This window comes from Coturnix japonica, chromosome 3, assembly GCF_001577835.2.
Source record: "Coturnix japonica isolate 7356 chromosome 3, Coturnix japonica 2.1, whole genome shotgun sequence".
In the NCBI taxonomy this organism is placed as follows: Eukaryota; Metazoa; Chordata; class Aves; order Galliformes; family Phasianidae; genus Coturnix; species Coturnix japonica.
Window position 1 is genome coordinate 62,531,570 of NC_029518.1, and position 21,149 is coordinate 62,552,718.

Consider the following 21,149-nt stretch of genomic DNA (forward strand, 5'->3'; position numbering starts at 1 on the left):
TTTTTAGTATTGATATAGTCTGTGATTTGCACAATTGAAAAATGTCAGTAGGGGTCAAGTAGGCAAGAATTAAACTGTGTGTCTTATATGCTTCACTGTGCACGAGGGCTGGCAATGGAAATAGGGTAATACAATGCTGGAGTTACTCTTCTCAGAAAACACATGAGAAGATTTATCTAAAACTGAAGTGAGAGTGGTATGATTGTGCTGCTGAATTACAAATAGGTTGTGCCAAAAAACTGACAGAACATCAGTACACTTACCAGAACAGATATGTCTGAGGAATTCACCTATGAGTTCTAGAACTCAAGGTGAAATAGCCAAATTGCTGAGGTAGTGTGTAACCTTTGACTAAAAACTGACATGAAAACATAGGAAGGGTAGCAAAGTGATGCAAAATTTCTAGAAGGTTTTTGGAAATACTGGATTTCTGAAAGGCTTAAAACTGAGTACTTCACAAAAAAAAAAAAATTATTCTTTCCACTGTGAGCACAGCATAGAGAGAACATACACCATTGTGTATTTTCTTTGTTGATGTTGTCTTTTGAGATGAAATTGTTTTCACTCCATACTTTGTCTTCAGCTCAGCCTCTTAGGTTAGAAGCTATATGTATTTTAAGTCCGAATCTAAAAATTGGTGTTTTAAGTACTTTAGGAAAATGTTAGTTGTAGAAATCTGGTGGGTCTTCTGTCAGCCCTGCTGTACATTTAGTACAGCATTGTAGATGTCAGCCAGGACAAAAAAGTTAGTTCCATGTGGAGGGAACCCTCTGGTTTAACTTTCTCATCTTTTTTATGAAATATGGTTTGCCCAGTATTTGCTACTTCATTATTAGGTTAGTAATTGTGAGTTAATACATTTCATTAGCTTTCTGCACAGCATGAGTTGTGGCTTCTTTTTGCATATACTCTTTAAATTGTAAATGAAAAATGATATAATTAAAAATTTTGTGCAAGCGTGACATACTAGTTCTGCTGTAGTGAAAACAGTTGTCCTGTATATTCACTGATTCTTTATACGTTTCAAGCATCTGGGGACCAGTGAAAGTCAGGTTGTTCTGTGTAGGGTAGAAAGTAGTCTTAAATCTAAGTGGAGATTGTGTCTAAGAAATGAGAGTAGACTGCTTCCCCTTTTTTGCTTAGGAATGCACGTGATTCTTGGCCAACAGCCATGGATTAATTGAATGTACAGTGTGATCTTTTGTAATAATCCTTGCTAGAGTTTTTTCCTTGCATGATAACTTATGAAGCCATGCTTCTATTTCCTTCCACTGATATTAAAGGAAGCATCTTTCCTGCTTCTCAGGTTAGATAAAATGTTCTTCGTGCTTCCCATCCCACCTTACAGTACTCATACTGTGTACAGAATGAGTCATTTTGCTCTTCAAATATTAAGTTGGTTTGCTAAGATTTTAACTGGGCTATTGTGAGCTATTTGTGCTAAGAATGAGCCTTTCTAGACTAGAAAATCACTGTGTAGCTTCTGATGAATTCATAGTTATTCTATAATGAGTGCTGGAATTCTTATTGATTTTTGTTTCTCTGTCAGCTACTGAATTTATTTAACTGAATTTAATTTTGCTTTGAGATTCAGTTGCAGAGGTACAACAACTGTATGTTGTGTCAGTAAGGACAGCACTGTGGGTTCATGCCCAGAAGGTTGCCTCTCATTCAAGACATCAGAATTCCTTACTTTTCTTGCTAGGCTGAACATAAATGTCTCAAACATTTACTTATACAAAATTAAAAAAAAAAACAAATAATAATTTAATGCTGTATATTTATTAAGAAACAAAAACAGCACAAGCGCTCAATAGCTCAGGATTGTAAGGCATAATTTTTTAGTAGCTGTTCTATTAAATGTGTCTTCTACATTACCGGCAATGCTCTGGAGTTTGATTGCATGTTGAAGCAATCAAACAAAAAAGCCTTCTCATTAATCACCTTACTTACCTGTTGTACTCAATATCCCTGAAAATGCATCAAACGAAACAGTTGAATACATAGCAATCAAGCATTTATATATTAGAAAGCCTTGCTGTACAAGTTTGTTGTTGTTTTGTTTTTTTTAAAATAAAAAAAAGATAACATTTTTCTCCTAACACATTTCTTATTGTTCCTGTGTCTGATAATAACTTTTTCCTTCTCTCTAGAAATTATTGTGTGTTTTTTTGTTTGTTTGTTTGTTTTTAATTACATTGTCAGCCTTGACTATTTATTCTGAATCTGTCATTTGGTGCAGGGAGAAGGGGAGTTAGCACAAATATGTAGGCATGTGAATGGGTGTAAGTGAAAGCTCTTTAATCAGCCCTGGATAGAAACTTAAACCAACATGACATGGCCAATTGGTCTTTTTGAAGTTCTTAGTACTGACCTTTTACTTTTTGTATTATAGCAGTGCCCAGGAAGCCTAATAAAGAATTAAGATCCTCTTGTTACAGGCACAATAGAGCTGATTTATGAATCGCTGCCTCAGAGCTCTGAACAGGCCCACTTTCTTCTTCATGGGGGAGAGCTACATCATGAGAACAGAGTGAGGTAGGAGGGGCACAAAGCATATTGTGGTGCTGAAGAGTATGTATCAACTCTGAAAGTTTGCTGTGGTTTCTGGAAAGCGGAAAACTTAGATAGCCAGTTGAAAAACACAGGTTACAGCCTATGTTGTTGATTGGAAGAGATTTCCTAGGAAGATAGGTTTGCAGATGTTAGAGATGTGGGGAACTTGAGGAGAGAGGATGGTGATGGAAGTTCTTACATTTGAATATTTGGAAGCAGAGACTTTGAGCTGCTTTGGAAACTGATAGTTTGTCTGAGAATCATAGAATTGCTCAGATTGGAAAAGACCACATCAAGTCCAACTGCAACCTAACTATACTACTCTAGCAACTGTACACTAAATCATGTCCCTGAGCACCACATCTAAACAGTTTTTAAATATATTCAGGGATGGTGACTCAACCGCCTCCCTGGGGAGCCTATTCCAGTGCTTAACAACCCTTTCTGTAAAGAAGTTTTCCCTGATATCCAGCTTAAACCTCCCCTGGTGCAACTTGAGGCCATTTCCCCTCATCCTGTCTCCAGTGAGAAGAGACCAACCCTGCTGTTGCTGCTATCACCTTTCAGGTATTTGAAGAGAGCAATAATGTTTCCCCTGTTTTTCCCCTCCTCTTCACCAGACTAAACAGCCCCAGTTCCTTTAGTTGCTCCTTGTAGGGCATATTCTCGAAGCCTTTCACAAGCCTTGTTACACTTCTTTGGACCTGCTCCAACACCTCAATGTCCTTCCTGTTCTGAGGTGCCCAAAACTGAACACAGTACTCAAGGTGAGGCCTCGCTAGTGCAGAGTACAAGGGCAGGATGACTTCCCTAGTTCTGCTCACCATTCCTGATATAAGCCAAGATGCCATTGGCCTTCTTGGCCACCTGGGCACGCTCCTGGCTCATATTTAGCTGTCTGTCCATCAGTACACCAAGGTCCCTTTCCATCAGGCAGCATTCCAGACACTCCTCCCCAATCCTATAGGGTTGCCTGGGGTTGTTGTGACCAAAATGCACGACCCAGCACTTGGCCCAATCCAATTTATCCAGGTTCCTCTGTAGTGCCCTTCTCCCCTCTGGCAGATCAACACTCCCTCCCAGCTTGGTGTCATCTGCAAACTTACTGAGTGTGCACTCAATCCCCTCATCAAGATTGTTAATAAAGATGTTAAATAGAAGTTGCCCTGGTACCCAGCCTGGGGGACACTGCTTGTGAGTGGCTGCCAGCTGGATTTAACTCCATTGACCACAACTCTTTGGGCCCAGCTATCCAGCCAGTGTTTCACCCAGTGGCACATATGCCCACCCAAACCGTGGTCAGCTGGCTTCTTCACAAGGATGTTGCAAGAAGGACTTGAAAAGTAGTGTTAACAGCTGTAAGAATTTCTTTATTCTGTATTTTTGTTCAGAAAAGCATTGTGTTTTTCCTAGACAAACTGAAGAAATGTGCTCTGTGGGCAGGCAGAAAAGGAAATATGTTTGTCAACTTTCTGTTAATATTAGGTTTACGTGATCTTTTTGTACTTTTGTTTAGTCTTGTAGTTTGTAAGGTTGTCTTTAAAACAGTTAAACAGCAGTGAGCAGTGCTATATACAGTAACATCAAAGGGATGATTTGGTATATTCTACATAGGCTAAAAATGTAGATCAAAACCTTTGTGGTGATAATGGACATGAGAAAGAATAGCAAGATGATAACAGACATTAGCTAGAAAGCTGAGTGTAGCAGGTGGAGAAAGACTGTTTTAAGAAACTTTAAAATAGTAATGATTAAGAATTTAAAAAAAAAAAAAAAAAAGCCTTCAAAAGTCTATATTGAAACAAAGCCTTCCTATCCTAGTTCCCTAACGAATATGGGGAAAAAAAAATCAGCTCAATATTGTAAAAATTTGTGGATGCCTTAGCAAAACTGTGTTTGCTTTAAGAAAATGGTTTCATATCTTGTAAATGGTAATTCTCATCAGTTTTGCTTTTGGTGTAGATTCTCTTAATTCAAGGGGACTCATTAGCAATAAGGTTAAAAAGGTTACAATTTGAATAAAGAGATTTAATCTCTACCTGGACATCGCTTTTATAAATAGTACTCACAATCAGGTTATTCTTTAGACTGTTTGTACTATGTGTATGTTAGAGAAAGTATGGCATGAGAGATCACCATTAGTTCCTGTTTTCTATTGCTCTGTTTTGCTGCATGAGGCCATAAGCTATAACTCTCTAAACAAAGCATATATATTCTCTTCTGTCCTTTGTGTAAGCATCTAAATGGAAGTAAAATAGAAGCCTTAAATCTGATGAATCTGTGCTCATAAAAGTGCTTGATTTCTTTCTTTTGGGCTGGTTTTATATATCTTGACATGTTTGAACTTTTTAATCCAGAAACAAAGATTGCCTCCTTGCTTTTTTTTTTCTTCTTCTTCTTTTTTTTTTTTTTTTTAAATTCAAAATATATTGCATTACAATGAGTAGCCATCATCCACAGGATGAGTTTTACTGGGAGCTCTCCGTACAAATGTGACAAAGGTTCATTCCTTTTCATTCCTTCCAGACAAACCTTAGTAGCTCCTCTCCTCCAGGTGTTCATTAATGAAGTCTGATCCTATGAGGTTGAGATATTAATTTCAAGTATAGTCCAAGTTTCTTGAGAACCTGCTTTACCTTTGGAGACCAGAGTGACACACTAAATTAAAAATTTGTGGCTGTGAAGAAGAAGAAGGGGGGGGGGGGGGGGGGGAGAAAAGAGTTATTTTTTGTAGCTGCCTTTGTCTGAATGAGATCTTAAAGCAAGGTGTATACTGCGTGATTTAAAATGCAGGTAGTTTTTGAAGCACGTGTAGATGATGCGAATGAAGGGCTGAACACTGTCTAGAAGGGCTCTGATCATACCACTAGGGCTGTGAAGCTGTCTTCCAATTTGAACTACTGTTTACTATGAGAGTATCTATCATGTCTTGAATGTAAAGACTATTGTGGATTTAGTAGTGTGATATAAATTCCAGAGTAAATGGTCACTTTTCAAAATCTCTTCTCATAAAGAATACTTGAAACTTGAAAGCCTCTGAGTATGTGGATTTTCAGGTTTGAAAAAGTCTCTAAAATAAATGCCTTATGAAAGCCTGATTGCTGGTATTCTGCAATAAGACTGCTTCTGCATGAAAGCTCAGACACCTTTTATATGGTGACTTGCTGACCTTGTGCAATTAAGTTGTTGGCTGGTATGAATGGAAGCAGTGAAAATTAAAAGATAATTTCATATGTCAGTCAACATGATTACTTTTGCAAGGAACATGCTACCACTTCTTTGGTTAATTCAGTTTGGTTTTTGTTAGTATGTGGGACATTAGAAAAGGCTGATGGCTATATAAACTAGCATTCTAAACATCTTATGGCTTTTGTCTTCACAAGTGTCTTTTCTGGTGACAAATAGCGTGACAGTTTATAGTAGGGATATAACTTTTCATATTATTTTCTTAATTGAACTTTCTTTGACATCTGCAGTAACAGGCTCAGAAGCTGAGGTAACAAGGAAACTTTTGATGCTTAAAACATCAAAATTAGTATTATGTTCTTCCTTAAGAATACTTCTTTTGCATCCAACTGAAACTACAAAATGTAAGATAAAGTATAATTAAATGCTGATTAGTATTGTCACAGTAGGGGTTGGAAAGGATCTCCAGAGATCATCAAGTCCAACCCTCCTGCCAAAGCAGGTTCCCTACACCAGGTCACACAGGTAGGTGTCCAGGTGGGTCTTGAATATCTCCAGAGGAGACTCTGCAACCCCCCTGGGCAACCTGTTCCAGTGCTCTGTCACCTTCCTTGTTGCATCCCTGCAGGCCCTGACAACATTTCTATACACTTCCCAAGTGGTCAGACCCTTTTTCCACATTTCATGGACCTTCTTCTTCCCTTTGAGTTTGTGCATGAGCTCCTTGCTCATCCATACAGGTCTCCTGCCACCCTTTCCTGATTTCTTGCACACAGGGATGCGCTGATCCTGAGCTTGGAAGAAGAGCTGTTTAAATGCTGACCAGCTTTATAGCTTTTTATTTTATAGCTTTACCTGATCACTTTGGCTGCTGGAATATATGAAGAAGGTTGAATGAGAGTTTTTCTTACTCATAACTTCTTCCAACATCGGATGAAAAACTGCCATTAGCTGATAAGTAAAAACACTGTCTTCAGCCAGCATAGTGAGGAGGTTATTTGCCACAAATGGATTGTTTGGCCTTTCTGTGAACCATGAAATACGGAAGGAATTATTGAGAACATTTGCAAGCTGATGAACAGTGACTCTCCAGCACTCTGTCTTTCTCAAAGAGGGCTAACGGCAGGCTCTCTGTGATCATTCTTGCTGTTATAATCACAGTTTGTTCAAATTAGCTTTTCCTTCCCCTGTACTTTTCATCAGTCAGCCACAAAGCTGCTTCATCATAGAGAGCCCTCAGCAGACCAGCGAATGTTTTGCTGTGTCCTGCTGAGGACTGAATCTGTGCTGCTTACTGACATGGTTTTCTTTTTGATCTCACTGATCTGAAAATTTTCTTTGAAAATCTGTACATTTTGTTATTTTTGCTCTAATTATTGCTGAAGATGGGTCAACTTTGTAGGATTATGTTTTCCTGCTATGGGGCACAGCTTTTACTGACCATCACGTAAAGGCTATAAATCCCTTTCCCAGAGTTGCAACTGTAATGCAACAGTTGCATTTGATGGTGGATATTTCTCTGGCAAAACATGTATGCCAAACTGTCTATAGCTTTTCAGCAATGCACTTCAGAGGAAGGACTGGCAGAAACAATGATTAAGTTATAGCAGGATGTAGGAAATACCAACAATTTTAACCTCATGCTTTTCCTACATGTAATATCTCATCACATACTTACGTGGATTAAATTTTGAGCCTTCAGTGACTTTGATGCTGAGGGTAAGGGAGCCTGGACTACAAACACTTCTTAGTGAATCTCCTCAGAGGTTTATTCTCAACAGATTGCTAGTAAAACTTGCAGGTCTTAATAAAGATCTTGTTCTTGAGATTGAAACAGGGATCCTTCAGCTGCCTTTAGATCAGGGTAAGCAGCCTTCCACTTATTGGCCTTGGTGACCTTTTGTCAAAGTATTTCAAGGGCAACGAGAAACTGTTTAGCCAACTAGATATATGCATGTGTTTGCTTTTGGTCGTGGATATAATCAGCAGGTGAATGTTCATCCAGCCATATAGTGGAAAAGTGTGCATGTATCTTTCACTGTTTGGTAAGAATGAGTGTGCTGATCACATAACAATTGTACAGAGATCTGACTGCGACCTACGGACCATAGCAGGTCCATCATCCTTGCTCTGATGGAAGATTTGGGCACTGCAGCTCCAATTAAGGTATTTTCATTGGTTATTAGGAAAACTTTTTAGATTTCATCATGCTTCCTACCTGTATTGAATGGTTGTTTCCAGTGTCTTGTCTAGCTCCTGGAAAGACTGTGAGCCACCCCTGAGTAGTACTCCACCGTTGCCTTGTCTTAGAGAAACTGTGTAGTTCATCTCTGTTTCCATAGCTTTATACTCTTCGCTAAGACATACAAATTCTGGCTTGGTTTTTTGTTGATTTGTTTGTTTACCAGAGCTGCTTGTTCACTAGTATCTTCACAGACTTTCTCAGATTTTCCTTTGGGGTTGGAACTTGTGGCAACAGTGTTGAGAGGAAGGACTTGGGAGGTCTTGTATTATCCTATGTATTCTTGTGTATTCTTTGTTTTCCTTCTAGTGGTAGTTATAATGTGGGTCCTCCGTGGTCAGACACACTTTCCTATCTGTACTTCATGCTGGACTGCTTTTTTGGTTACCTCTGATCTCTGGAACATCCTCTTCTTTTGATGATTCTTATGATACCAGCTCTCAGCCTTACTCATTCAGTTGCTGTAAAACCTGTTCTGTTACCCATGTATAGAGAATGTTCCATAGGTGTCGACAGTTTATGGGCTGGCTTGGCCCATAAATAACCAGTATGCTACGTGATGTAATGATGTGCAATACTGATGATCATAAAACTATGACAATAGGTGCTTAAGGTCCACAGTACATGGTTCACCTTCATTTTGAGTGTTTGATCAGTTACTATACAATCTTCCTAAATTCATGCCAAGTGAACTCTACATGCGGAATACCTCTCATAGTACTGAGTAGCTACCCATATAAACAACAGATGCTTGGAGAAACAGAATAGTTGCACTTAATCTGGTTACACTTAGCTTAAATCTGAATGCCCATGTCTCCCCATCTAGATGGACTTGTAGATGCATTCCTGACACAGACAGAACCTTTGACAAGGTGTACTTTGCATTTCAAATTATGTTCCTTTAAACAAACTTCCCTCCCGGTGTAATGTGCTGTTTTCAATAGAAATCTGCTTTGTCTGTTCCCCTTGGTGCTTTGGGTACTGGAGAGAGCAGTCTGAGACAGCCAACTCCTTTGTCTGGATCTACCCGTGTTTTCATGCCCACAGATTACCTAGTGCTGGCCCCTCGCTTTAAGTCAATCAGCATCTCCTCTCTCAACCTGTGATTAGGCGATGACTCTCACTATTCTGTCAGGGAAAGGAAAACCCTGTAAAACAGATGAACGTTCTTCTAGGTTAACTAATTTAATCTGCTACAATGTTCACTCGGGCAAATGCCAAACCAAGCATGAAAGTGGAGGCCTGCTGCTGGAGGAGGGAGATAAAGGAGTGTGCAGTTTTGGTTCAGTCAGACTTCTCCTATGGCTCATTAATCATGAAAAATGTTCCTCCTCTTCTGCTTCTCTTTGCTGCTGCCTTGTGCATACTGGTGCTCTTCTGTCTGCATGCTTGGTCAGGCAACAAAAGAGAGGAGCTTATTTGGTAGCGCTTCTAAGGCAGATAAGCAAAACAAAAAAGAGGGCTAGGAAGAGCAGAGTGAAGAACAACTCTTCAAGAGATGCTGAATCAACCCAGCACCTGGTCACATGGTCATGCTGCTCACTGGGGTGCTCCTCCATAATGGCATAGCTGCAGGGGCTGCCCGTCCATTTGGGCTGGCACTAGGGAGACCTGGGCATTAGCAGACAGAAGGGGTTTAGCCAAAAAACATATTCCCCCACCCCTAGTCAGTTTTCAGCCTTATTAAAGCTGGGAAGTGGCTGTGCTGGTCAGCCAGTTGTTGTTCCTAGCCTGAAAGAAAAAACAAAACAGACTGATATAAGGCAATGCCGGAGCATCCCTATCAGTTGCAAGCTCTGTCTAGGTCAGCTGCAGTGTGCAATACAGATGCACCTTCTATGGCTGGGTGTCTTTCTCTCACTGATTAACTACAGCAAGTAGCAGTAACAGATGTACCTGATGTAACCGTCCTTCTCAACTGCTTGTAGCTGCCTTGTTACTGGTTCTTAACTCAAGCCAGATATTGATGTAATTAACCACTTCGGTGAGACAGTGGTTTGGAGGTAATTCACCTGCAGTATTCGTCTTCAAAGGACTATATAATATTCACTTTAACAAGATGAATGCTCTTGATTTTATTTTTTTTTTAATTTTATTTTAACTTTTTTTGTAATAACAACTTAGTGTATCTTTGTAGAGAGTATCAGCTCTCTCATTGTGTACGGACTGTTTAATTGGGACTGGGTGCTGCAAGGCAGCAGCATAAATTGCTAATGTAATGATATTGTCCTTTTTTTCCACCATGTCCTTTCTTTTTCATTTTTGTTTTGACTGTGCAGTTTACAGTTACTATGTGCATTTACCATTAAAAAAAAATGGATTTTTTCAACAGTCTTGGGATTCCTTTTTATGAAGTCTTGTTCTTCCTTAGGAGGATGATTTCATTCTGTCAGATACTGAAATTCAAATGTGCCAGTATTTTTATAGCGTTATACTGCAATTAAATTTTTATCTTGTGAAACTGTTGTATGTGTGAATTGAGATCATAAAACAGTTTCACTGGAATATATTAAAGTTAGATGTAGGACAGATATTCTGCTTTTACTGGACTTTAAGGCATATTTTTTTCCATGGAACTTTGGGGGCTTAGCAAGATTTGTCTTCAGCATGAGATCTCTTGAGAGAAATGGAAGTTTGGGCCCCAGTGAAGAATAAAGATTTCACATGCTCACTCAAATACTAAGCTGACAAGATTATCTGGGAAGTTTATATTACAGTAGTATAAAAAGTAAAATTTAACTGACTAATCCCTCACTTTGTGTGAAGAGACGGGGCAGTTTTCCTTAAACTAAATTGGCAATGAAGTGGGTGATACAAGCTTTATGAACGTACTAGACCTGACTGTACTCTTACTGTATTTAATGAATTTAAAATGCCATCTCACTGCTTCCTCGGTTAACTTTTCTTAAACTTACAACAATTATAGCTCAGCTGTGTCCTAATTTTATTATCCTGAGCAACTATTAATATTGTTGTGCTGATTTATTGAAGGAAATACTGTGTTATGAACTTACATGATCACATTTATGCACAGTTTGGGATCTTGTTTGAATGTAGAAACAACCTTTAGTTTTAAGGATGAGGTAGAAAATTGACAATTGTTATTTACAAACAGAAAAGTTTCAGTTTCTCTCATCAGTAAGGACTCTTACTTATTGCATGCCTGTAATAATATGTTTGGTTGATAGGTTGAGTTGCAGATGTAACAAGCATGTTGATCATCTCTGATGTATTCTTTTTCTTTCCACTGGCCTCTGAACCTGATGCAAAAAAGTAAGATGTGATTAAGTAGCAGATTATTTCTGTCCCAACTCTAGGTTATTCAATATTAAGACTGTGCTAGGCATATCAAGCCCTTCCCATAACAGTACCCCTTTTGACTGCTGTTGTTACTAGAGAAAGAAAGTAATTGTGAGGAAGCCCTTGCTCTTGAGTGTAAGGAAGCTTTATTTCAGAAGTTGAGGAATTCACTTTACATGTTTAATCTTGCAGGAATTCTTCAGTGGGTGAAGCTGATAGATAACTTTGAGGCTGAGTATGAGTATGTCACCAATGAAGGAACAATATTCACTTTCAAGACAAACCGTCATTCTCCAAATTATCAATTAATCAACATTGACTTCAGTGACCCAGAGGAGTCCAAATGGAAAGTTCTCATCCCTGAACACAAAAAAGATGTTTTAGGTAAGAGTTTGTCATGTAAAAGTCTCTCCGTTCTGTTTTTCTTAAACTAATACAGTCATTAGTCAGTTGGATGACCTTGTACAGACCTTACTGTTTTACTGTTTTCAAACTATGTTTAGGATTTCGTGTGTTTGCTTGCAATTAAGTTTTGCTTAATACTTGAGAGGTCCAGATTCCATTCCCCCCTCTCTCTCTAGCATCCTGTGTGGCCATAAAGGAGTCACTTCATCTGTCCTTGTTTTAATTCTGTTTTTGTAGGAAATGGTGGGTAGATATTTTCCTGCTTTGTGTTAATGTAGTAAATGCTTATTAGACAGTTGGAAATCGCAGCAAATGGGGCTTTGTTAGCAGAAAGAAGGAAAAGAACAAGCACAGTAAGGGTGTACCGCACTATGAGCAGACCTGGTCGGAGATAGTGATAAGTGGAGTAGAGAGCAGTGGAAAAAATCCTCAAGATAGTCAAAGTGCATGGAATTCTTGGAGTGTAGAAGTGTTTAGTTTTTCAAGATATATTGTGATACATTTTCTGAACTAAGGTTCAACACTGGGAAGCTTTTTTATCCTGTTTTGGGGAAAATGATATTAAAACATTGTACTTAAATTAGTTTCAGATAATAAAGAAAAACTTCCCCTGAGCTATTATTTGACAGATGCTTTGTGTACATTCATGTAGTCTAGTCTCCAGACTGTACAAGATCTAATTATGATTTATCCAACTACCATAATTACAGCTATACAAAAAGATTCAACTTCTTTTTTTTAATCCTTCTTTATACAAATTCACTAATTCACTGTCTGCTGCTTTTCCAGTGGGGATCTGTTTCTTAGAATGAGTAAAATGCTCTGTATATGTGATAGACATATGTATATGCCATCCTATATACTTCTGTCTGTTACTAAGACAAATCTAATCAGCTGTTATTTTGAATTCCAATTAAGATCTCGCTTTCCAAGGTCTCTTAGAAATCTCAATTTCTGCAGTTTCCTGTTTGATTTCTGCTGCACCCCAGACAGGCATAAATGGAGACCAAAGTGTTTACAACATAGTATTTGATATATTCTTCAGTTGACCAGATGCTCTCTGGGCAGTCTCTGTCCCATCTGTCCAATGTAACAGATCTGTGAGGGAAAATGAGGCACCTATGAAGCATGTCCAGAACTACAGTGATGTTGCCAAACAACTGGAGCCTGAGTTTTGCAAGATTTTTGGTATACACAGAAGTAGTGAGCAGGGCTTAGCGAGACACAAATCTTTTTCTCAAGATTGTGAACTCTCTGAATCATGAACAGTCTGGATTTTAAAAGAAGTACTTTTCCAGTTCTAGACAGTAAATAAATGATGCATGCGGGTTAAAAAACTGCTTCCAAGTTTGATTTCTCATTGCAAGAAAATTTGCTGACTGTCTGTGAAACCATATGTAGATTACGAGGAATAGTAATTTATAGAAAGGGACCAAGCTGAAGAACAAACTTACAGATAGCAAGTGTTGAAATAGAATGTTTGTGCACATACACGTATTAAAAAACAGCGTAATGTATGCAGTGTTCTTCTAATGGATTATATGCGGCAGTCGTGACTATATAAACATAACAAATGCTGCAGTTAGAGAATCAAAAGCCCAGATAAATGGGTTTGCTGGGGGCACTGGCCTTCAGACTGTAAACACAACGGGTATTCAGCTCTTACACACTTGAAGGCAAATGTAATCTGTCATATGAAACTATCATAGTGATTCTCAAGACTCTATTGTGTATTATCATGCCTCTGCTGTGTTTGAATGTGGAGCAAGAAAAAGCAATCATATTCTTGTTTTTTTGCTAGCTCTTTAGGGTGGTGCATAATGGTATTGCATTAAATGAGCAAATGAAAGCATCCCTACAAGGTCAATTATAAGTGTATCATAGAGTTAATGCTACAATAAAACGAACATGAATTGTTCAGTTGCTTTTCTGTGGTAGACAGTTTCAAGTTAGTGTTACATGTTCAGCTCCAACATAAGGGAGTTTTACCATTTTTAGGAGATTGTAGCCCTGAATAAAATAACACACTTGAAGATAGCAAGCAAACCAGTCCCTGTCATTTTGTTTTAATCATTCCAAGATTTGGTTTGGAAAGACATAATTATAGCAGAAGGCAGTTAATAATTCATTGCCTTGTGTAAGCCTTGCAGTCTAGGGAATTTGATTTTGTGTGATTCAGATATGACAATGTAATGAAATGCCTTCAGCAAAAGCTAGGACAGCAGTGATTCAAAGGTAAATGAGTGCTGCTGCCTGTCCACTTCAAGGTATGTTAGGGAGGCTGTTTACTCAGATATTATCAGTTGTTTTAGAATTCATTATAAATACAATAGTCAGTGATCCTCAAGGCCACAAATATCTCTTTGTACTTTTACTGGATATATAAATACTTGACTGAATACTCTTACTCCGACACAATCTGATTTCGTTTCTGTGAGTTAACTTGAATTCTGTTTCTGAAAACCCTTGCTAGATGCGTATAAATTTTATCAATGATTACTAAATTAAGTATTAGTAACAACAAAATTCTGCTAATGTCCATTAGTGTTAAAAAAAGAAATTCCATAAAGTGTCATATTGCATTCTTAAGGAACATGCAAATATGATTTAACCAAGAAACAAATGTTCTTGCCTACAAGACAATATGGGTATCACTTAGTTATACCAGATATACTTTTTTTAATTGGCTTTGACTTTTTTTTTTTTATTTTCAGAACTGTTTAGAAATAAACCAGTTTGGGAAATACAGGGGAAAAGCAAATATTGTCCCACATTAAGCCTGATCACACACTTCATTTTACAACAGGGACTTTGTGGAAACTTGGGATGAATTTGGATCTCTTCTCTCTGAGTTGAGGGGAAGAAAGAAATGATGTCTATTTTAAAATGGAATTTAAGGAGGAGCCCGAGGACATCTTGGTGTGCAATGAAACTCATTTCCCTCCCACTTTAGCGCTTTTTTATGAAGTGTTACTCTTGATTTTCAGTGACTCTGAAATTTAACCCTAGGAGAGGTTTGTGTCTAATGTTGAACTTGTGGTTTAAACGACTGCGTAGCTGCAAAGGGGTGTGCTGATTTCATTCAAAAGCAGCAGTGTACCTGTGACCACTGTGGTCATTAGAAATGCTTGGACTGTGGTTTTCAGTCATATGACCAACTGACGTTGTTATAGATCTCAAAAAGTTATTAAACTATCTAATTGCCCCCAAAGTGCTCAGTACCTGTGGAGCAGGGCAGCTTAAAAGTGGTAGTTACGTCCTGTCATGTAGTTGGAACAATGAAAATAAATAAATAAATAAAATAGATCTCCTGAGTAAGGAGGGCTAAGAAGTAAGCAGTGTTCCCGAACAATGCAAAGGTAAATGACTTTAAACAATAGAATGATATCCTGGAATGACAGAACGGCTTAGGTTGGAAGGGACCTTAAAGGTCATCTGGTTCCAATCCCCATGCCTCAAATCTCAACCATTTAATAAGCAGGGGCAAAGCTAGCAATGTTTCTGTACCTTGCAAACATCTGCACACCTAAATTCAGGGCAGGTATAATGCCTACCTTCCTTTAGCTAGCTTGTGCTGGAGGAAGGCAGTGATTTCTCTCATACCTCTAACATTCTAAATCAGAAATGCTTAAGAATCTGCAGTGATAATGAACAAACATCCAGAATCATCAAGTGTATTTGGTGATAGTTGTCTTTTGGTGGTGTAGTGGAACCAGGAGAGAAAGTCTGAGCTGAGATCACAAAATTAATAATCCTGAATGGCAGGGAATGTGTATGGGCGTGAACAGTCCTTCATGTTTGTCTCAGCTGTCAGAAAACTTGTGCATTCCTTTACCGTGCCTTGTCTTTCTAAGTGCCCGTACTCCACACTGGAGAGTTTTGTGTTCAAAGTAAAGCAAGTGGAAGCTTGCATGGGATGGTCTGAGGAGCAGCTGTTCTGTCTGTTACCCAAGGAGGTGCCCTGTGGGGCTGGCTGGCACGCCAACATGACAGAGAGGAGGAACTTGGCTGCAATGCAAGGGACCAGATTGATAAGTTCCTACTGGGAGATGTTGTGTGGATTAGATGTCATGTTTCTTAGCAACTAAGAGCTAAGATCTGGCCAAGCTAGATGCAGTCCCTCAATCAGGGATGTAGAGGATGTCCAGATGCATGTCCCTGACTTCAGTTTTATTCTGCTTCCCAGGGTAGGGCTTTGTTGTGTCTGTTTAACTCAGTTTACCATGGAAAAGCTGTATCAATCACAGATGACTAAAGCCTATTGGTTATTTAAGGAAACATTGTTCCTGATGTTTGCAGCTTCAGAAGAGCTTTGCCCACCCCCCTGCTCTCTCATTTGTGTGTCTCATACTGTGAGAATGTAGAGTATAAAATCCTTGTTGTGCTGAAGTTGGTTGGAGCTTTGCCCTTAGCTTAATCATGGCAGTCTGTCACTGATGGTGTCTCAGAGGAAAGACAGATGCTGTGAGAACTTGCTTGCCCTCACATGTTTCAAAATGATTCATGGTTTACTCTGCAAGTTGATAGTGCTCTCCTTTCAAGTCTACCTGCAGCTGTCTTTTAGTGGATGGTTATGGGTCATTTGCTTGATACCAACATGCATATCTGTTAATCTGCTGAGACAGTGAACACCGATTGTCATCTGTGATGACCAAAGAATCCAAAAATGACTGGAATCAATTTCCTAGCTAAAGTTTTCACAGCCAGTTAACACACATTCTTATTTGTTGAGAGGATACATGAGCATGTTGTATAGAAAATAACTTGTTCATTTCTTCTTATGACTATGTAGTCATCAGGATGGGTATTTTCATTTTCAGAGAGAAATGGAAAGTACCAAGGCTACTCCTTCACACCTGCTTGTAGCATTGACTGGTGTTTCCATTCATCTCTGATGCCTAAGCCAAAGGATCAGGTTGGAAAAGTCAACCTCCTACTAGTTTATTGTTCAGTATGTGAATCTGTAGAGAAACTCAACAGGGCAGCCAAAATACTTGTTTTACATCCTACAGATGTTTATTGCTGCTTGCTTTCTGTAAAGGGAGTGTACAACAGTGGTGTCAGCCTGAACTTTTAGACATGTGAGGCTTGTTCATGTACAGTCTTAAAAGCTTCAAGGAAGTGCAGAGGCATTTCGAGTGCATTCCGCAAAACATGGGCAAAGTCAGAGGCTACTGCTGTCACAACAAACTCAACAGTACCTGCAGTTCTCAGTGCTGAGCAGGGGAGCAACAGGCTGAGCTTGCAGTCAAAAAATAGCTCTTGTTAATAATTTAGCATTGTTTGCTTGTCATATATATAAATGTTGAGTCTTACTCTTTCTTTTCTTCTGCTCTTTCAAGCTTGCTACAGTTATTTCATTCTGTTTTGATTTGCATGTATTTATGTATGTTCCATTACTGTAAGTTTTGGAGGCAGTTATGAGGGCTCCAAAGCAGGTATTATAAGGATATGCTGCTGAAATCTCATAGACAGTCTTAAAACCATTTCCCGTTGTCTTCCCATATCTTCAGGTTGGTGAAAGTGTCTTATTTGTAAATGAACCAGTTGATGATGATGTTAATAGTGCTGCTTCCTAGGCAAGTTCTTTAGTAGCAGGAAGCCGGAAGTCTTATGGGCAAATGAATTTCTTATTTTTTTACTTTTTTTTTAAGGAAAGAGTAGTATTTGATGTAGTTTGACTTTTAATGAAACCATCCACTAAATTGCAATGCTTTGCTAAATGATTAGTGAGGAATTAAGGTTGATCACAATTTAAATTTTAAAATAAGGATTTCCTGAAGAGTATCCTTGCTGAAGCAGAGTGACGTATATAATATGATTGAGGTTGATCTGAGAGTGTCTCGGTCCATTTTGTGAGACTTTGCCAGGAAATGTCAAGAGTAAACGGAGACATATTTGTCATAGATGTTACTGAGAATACAGAGTTCACAGGAGCTCATTGTAACAGAAGGATGTTACTAGAGGGATTTAATTCGGATTTTTTTTTATTAATGATCCAGTTATAGATGTAAATGTTGGCAGGTTGTTCTGTATGTTATGTTCTGGGACTTCTGTTCAAAAATTCCCAGATTTAGACTAGAAGCTTGTGAGGGAGTTGAAAAGTCTGGAGGAAAAGGACAAAAAGAAAAATACAGTTATTTCAGGGGTGGTCTTTGGAAAGAGGGAAGAGCATTAAAGCTTTTATTTCTTGTTTCTGTAACAAATTTGTATGGCTGAGTTCTTTTGGATCAAGCTGAAAGAAGTGTAGGCTATAGACCTTCTAGGTACTGATGGCTTTCAAGCTCTTGGGGATCAAGATAGACCTAAACTCCACATGAAAGCAGAGGCTGTTAAAGAAGCTAAGCTATGCAAAGTAGTGAGTTCAGAAAGAGCTTGTTATATTTAATGGAAGGAGCACATGATATGTCATTGAACTTCTGTTCTGGCTCCTGAATGCTCAATTATGTTTTTATAAGACAGTGTTCAGTACAACTCTATGAATTCAAGTCATTTGTTTTTACAGGGCTTTGAGGAAAGAGAAGAAGCTGTTAAAATGTGAATAATACAATACAGAATAAGATGGAAATTGTGCCAATGTTTCCTTGCTTCTGTTTTGTCTTTTGTTCCTGTGCTGGCATTTTAAATTCCCCACTTGCTGCTTTGACACTGGCAGCGTGCCCCAGTCGTTCCAACCTGATTTTTCTTGCTCGTTTGAGTCCATCCTTTTTGGTTTTGCTCCAGTAGATAAGATAAGGCATTGTGTAATGCTGGTGCCTTATCCAGGATTTTCATTTCCAGTCTGACTTATCAGGGGAAAAGTGGCATATGTGTGGTTGGAAGAGGACAAGAACCACAGCCTCACCAGTGCTACAAACAAAACTAATTAATCATGTCCATGTGTCATTCCTGTGTGCCTGTTTGAGTATTTCACAGTGCTGAATAGAGCTTGCTTGAAGAATAGTCTCCTGAATACTGAGACAATTAAAACAGGATGGATGCTACCTTCTAGGTGGTATACTTACTGTGCAACACAGGATAATGCATCTCTTCATTATTATTAGTTTATTTTGAGTCAAAATCATAATGATTTTATTTTTGCCAGTAATACTTATGGAAAAGCATGAAAATTAAAACAAGGTCTCAGTGGAATTTTTTTGAAATCTGTGGTATTTAAGAATAATGTTGATCCATAAGTGCCCAAAATGAGGAATACTCTTAGTTAAACGATTCTTTCCACCTGTGTCTGCATAAATTAGCTTAAAGCAACATGGTCAGCACATATCCAAAGAATGTCATCCTTTATGTTTGGGTTCATGTTTTTTGTTTCAGAAGTCAAGTGACCTATAAAATGGTGTGGTGTATGTCAGTCAATTTATATATGATGTTTGTTTTTTTCTTTTCCATGCTCTTCAGAATGGGTTGCTTGTGTGAGATCCAACTTCCTTGTTTTATGCTATCTGCATGATGTGAAGAATGTCCTGCAACTTCATGATCTAGCTACTGGTGCACATCTCAAGACTTTCCCATTAGAGGTTGGGAGTATTGTTGGTTATAGTGGTCAGAAGAAGGATAGTGAAATATTCTATCAGTTTACTTCATTTTTATCTCCAGGTAAGGTGTTTTGTTTGTGTTTGTTTGTTTTTCCTACTGCATATTGGGTTTTTTCCCTGGTGACTTCTATTCTGTTGTTCAGTAGGTACTAAGTACATCTACAATGTAGATAAAATTGTTTTCCTTTCCCTTGGGGGAGGGGCTGTGTACTGCAGAATCTACCAGTTGGGAAGTCCACGTTGCCTAAGTAATGAACATATTTGAGTCATCTGCATTCAGAAAGTACAAAGGACTTTTTTTACTAGAGATGACTATGGTTTGGGAGATTAACTGCCAAGCCATTACCAAAATACCATCCATGACTGCTTGTTTCCTAATATGTGCTTATTCTGCCCGCTCTGAGCAGCTATATATGTGTATAACAGCAGTGTGCCTGTGACCACCTTTTGTGATTTCCTTTGTGATTTCACATTACTTTAATGCTGCGCTAATGCTTGTTTGTATTTTCACCTGCATTAGGCTTGCTAGTCACTATATGGCAAATACAGTTCAATAAAATACTTCCCAGCAGGTTAGAATATTCTTCCTTTTATTCCTCCCATTAATTCACTGTTATGGAAAAAAGCTTTATCAGTTTTCAGGTATTGGTTTTCACTTGTGTTCCTTCGTCAATCTCTATCTTTGATTTTCCACGGTCTATAAAAATGATTTAATGAGGCAATTAACTTGTATCAGATGTGTCCTCATTATTTCATTTTTCAGTATAATTTTTATAGCCATAACTTCTGCAGTATTTTCAGAAAACCAGAAGCAATTACCTAAAAGATACACAACACAGCAGTATTTCAATCAAGCATTGTCTACTCTGGTTAATTTTATTGCCATGAAAATTTCTGTGGACCATTTATTGCCTTAAACTTGTAGTGTTCTTTACTTTAATGCGTGTTTAAAAATTCTAGAGAGACTCATTGGTTTTTTAGAACTAGAAAAACGGAATAATTAACAGTGAGGGTAGTTTTCTACATCATGTATATCTGTACTGTATGTATGAACTATAGGATTTTCTAGGATGTTAACCAGTGTGCAGGCACTGATAGTCTCAGCCACTTTACTGAAAATCTTACTTTGTATGGTCCCTGTTCAAGTGTAACAGGATTGAATGACAGGACTGGTGATTTACAGTCTATATAAAAAATTTTTCTTGTCCAATAACACCTCTGCATAGTGTCTAGATTGCTGAAGCCCTGCAATTCTGTTACACCCTGAAAAACAATAATAATCCTTAAAGCCTAGTGGTTTTATACTGCTCAAAGGCAGAGATTTTTCTCCTGCAAAATCACTTGGAAAACACAGGTGTGTTTCAAGAAAGTGTAGCTGCATTCAAACCTTCAGGATCAGGGTGTAAAATAAATGGTAGGAGACCAAATTCTGTTCAGTCGCATAGGTAATCTCTGCTACTCTGCTGCTATCTCAAGTGGGTTCCCAGCTCTTTCTGTTATCCAGGGTTCTGTTTGAATTGTAATGTCAAAATATTTTATTGTAAGGAGAAAAATGACCTGAATAAAATTCTTGGTATAGTTATTCTTGGTCAGGTAGCTCTGGGGGAGATGTTTTGAAGAGGGCTTTATACTTCTTCCGGTTTTATCAGTCTCAATAAATGCTTTTTTACTTCATGAAAACAACAGATTTTCTTTTTTTCCAGTTTGTTTAATCCACTTTTGATGCTAACTTTGGGCAGCAAGAACTATTGTCTCTACATAAAATCTTTGCATCCCTCTTAGAATAAATGTAGACGTATTTTTTTTTAAGAAGTATTAACTGAAAGAGTTATCAGGAGCTTTTTTTTCCACCCTGCTGAATTATCCATATCTTTCATTACTCAATCACAATGCCTAACTACCGTACTTTTAACAGTGCCCCTTACTTG

The 21,149-nt window shown here is 38.3% G+C and overlaps 1 protein-coding gene and 1 long non-coding RNA gene across 2 annotated transcripts in view; one reads left to right on the forward strand and one right to left on the reverse strand.

The window, feature by feature from the left end:
* PREP (prolyl endopeptidase) overlaps positions 1 to 21,149 on the forward strand; it is an 81,885-nt gene that overhangs the window by 30,090 nt on the left and 30,646 nt on the right. Inside the window, exons 9-10 of the mRNA XM_015858711.2 lie at positions 11,477 to 11,668; positions 19,085 to 19,282. Coding sequence (XP_015714197.1) covers positions 11,477 to 11,668; positions 19,085 to 19,282 — 390 coding nt within the window. The remainder of the gene's footprint in view (positions 1 to 11,476; positions 11,669 to 19,084; positions 19,283 to 21,149) is intronic.
* LOC107311843 overlaps positions 8,291 to 21,149 on the reverse strand; it is a 29,640-nt gene continuing 16,781 nt past the window's right edge. The window contains exons 2-3 of the long non-coding RNA XR_001554273.2: positions 11,137 to 11,244; positions 8,291 to 9,715 (exon numbers count right to left, since the gene is read on the reverse strand). This is a non-coding gene — a long non-coding RNA (uncharacterized LOC107311843). The remainder of the gene's footprint in view (positions 9,716 to 11,136; positions 11,245 to 21,149) is intronic.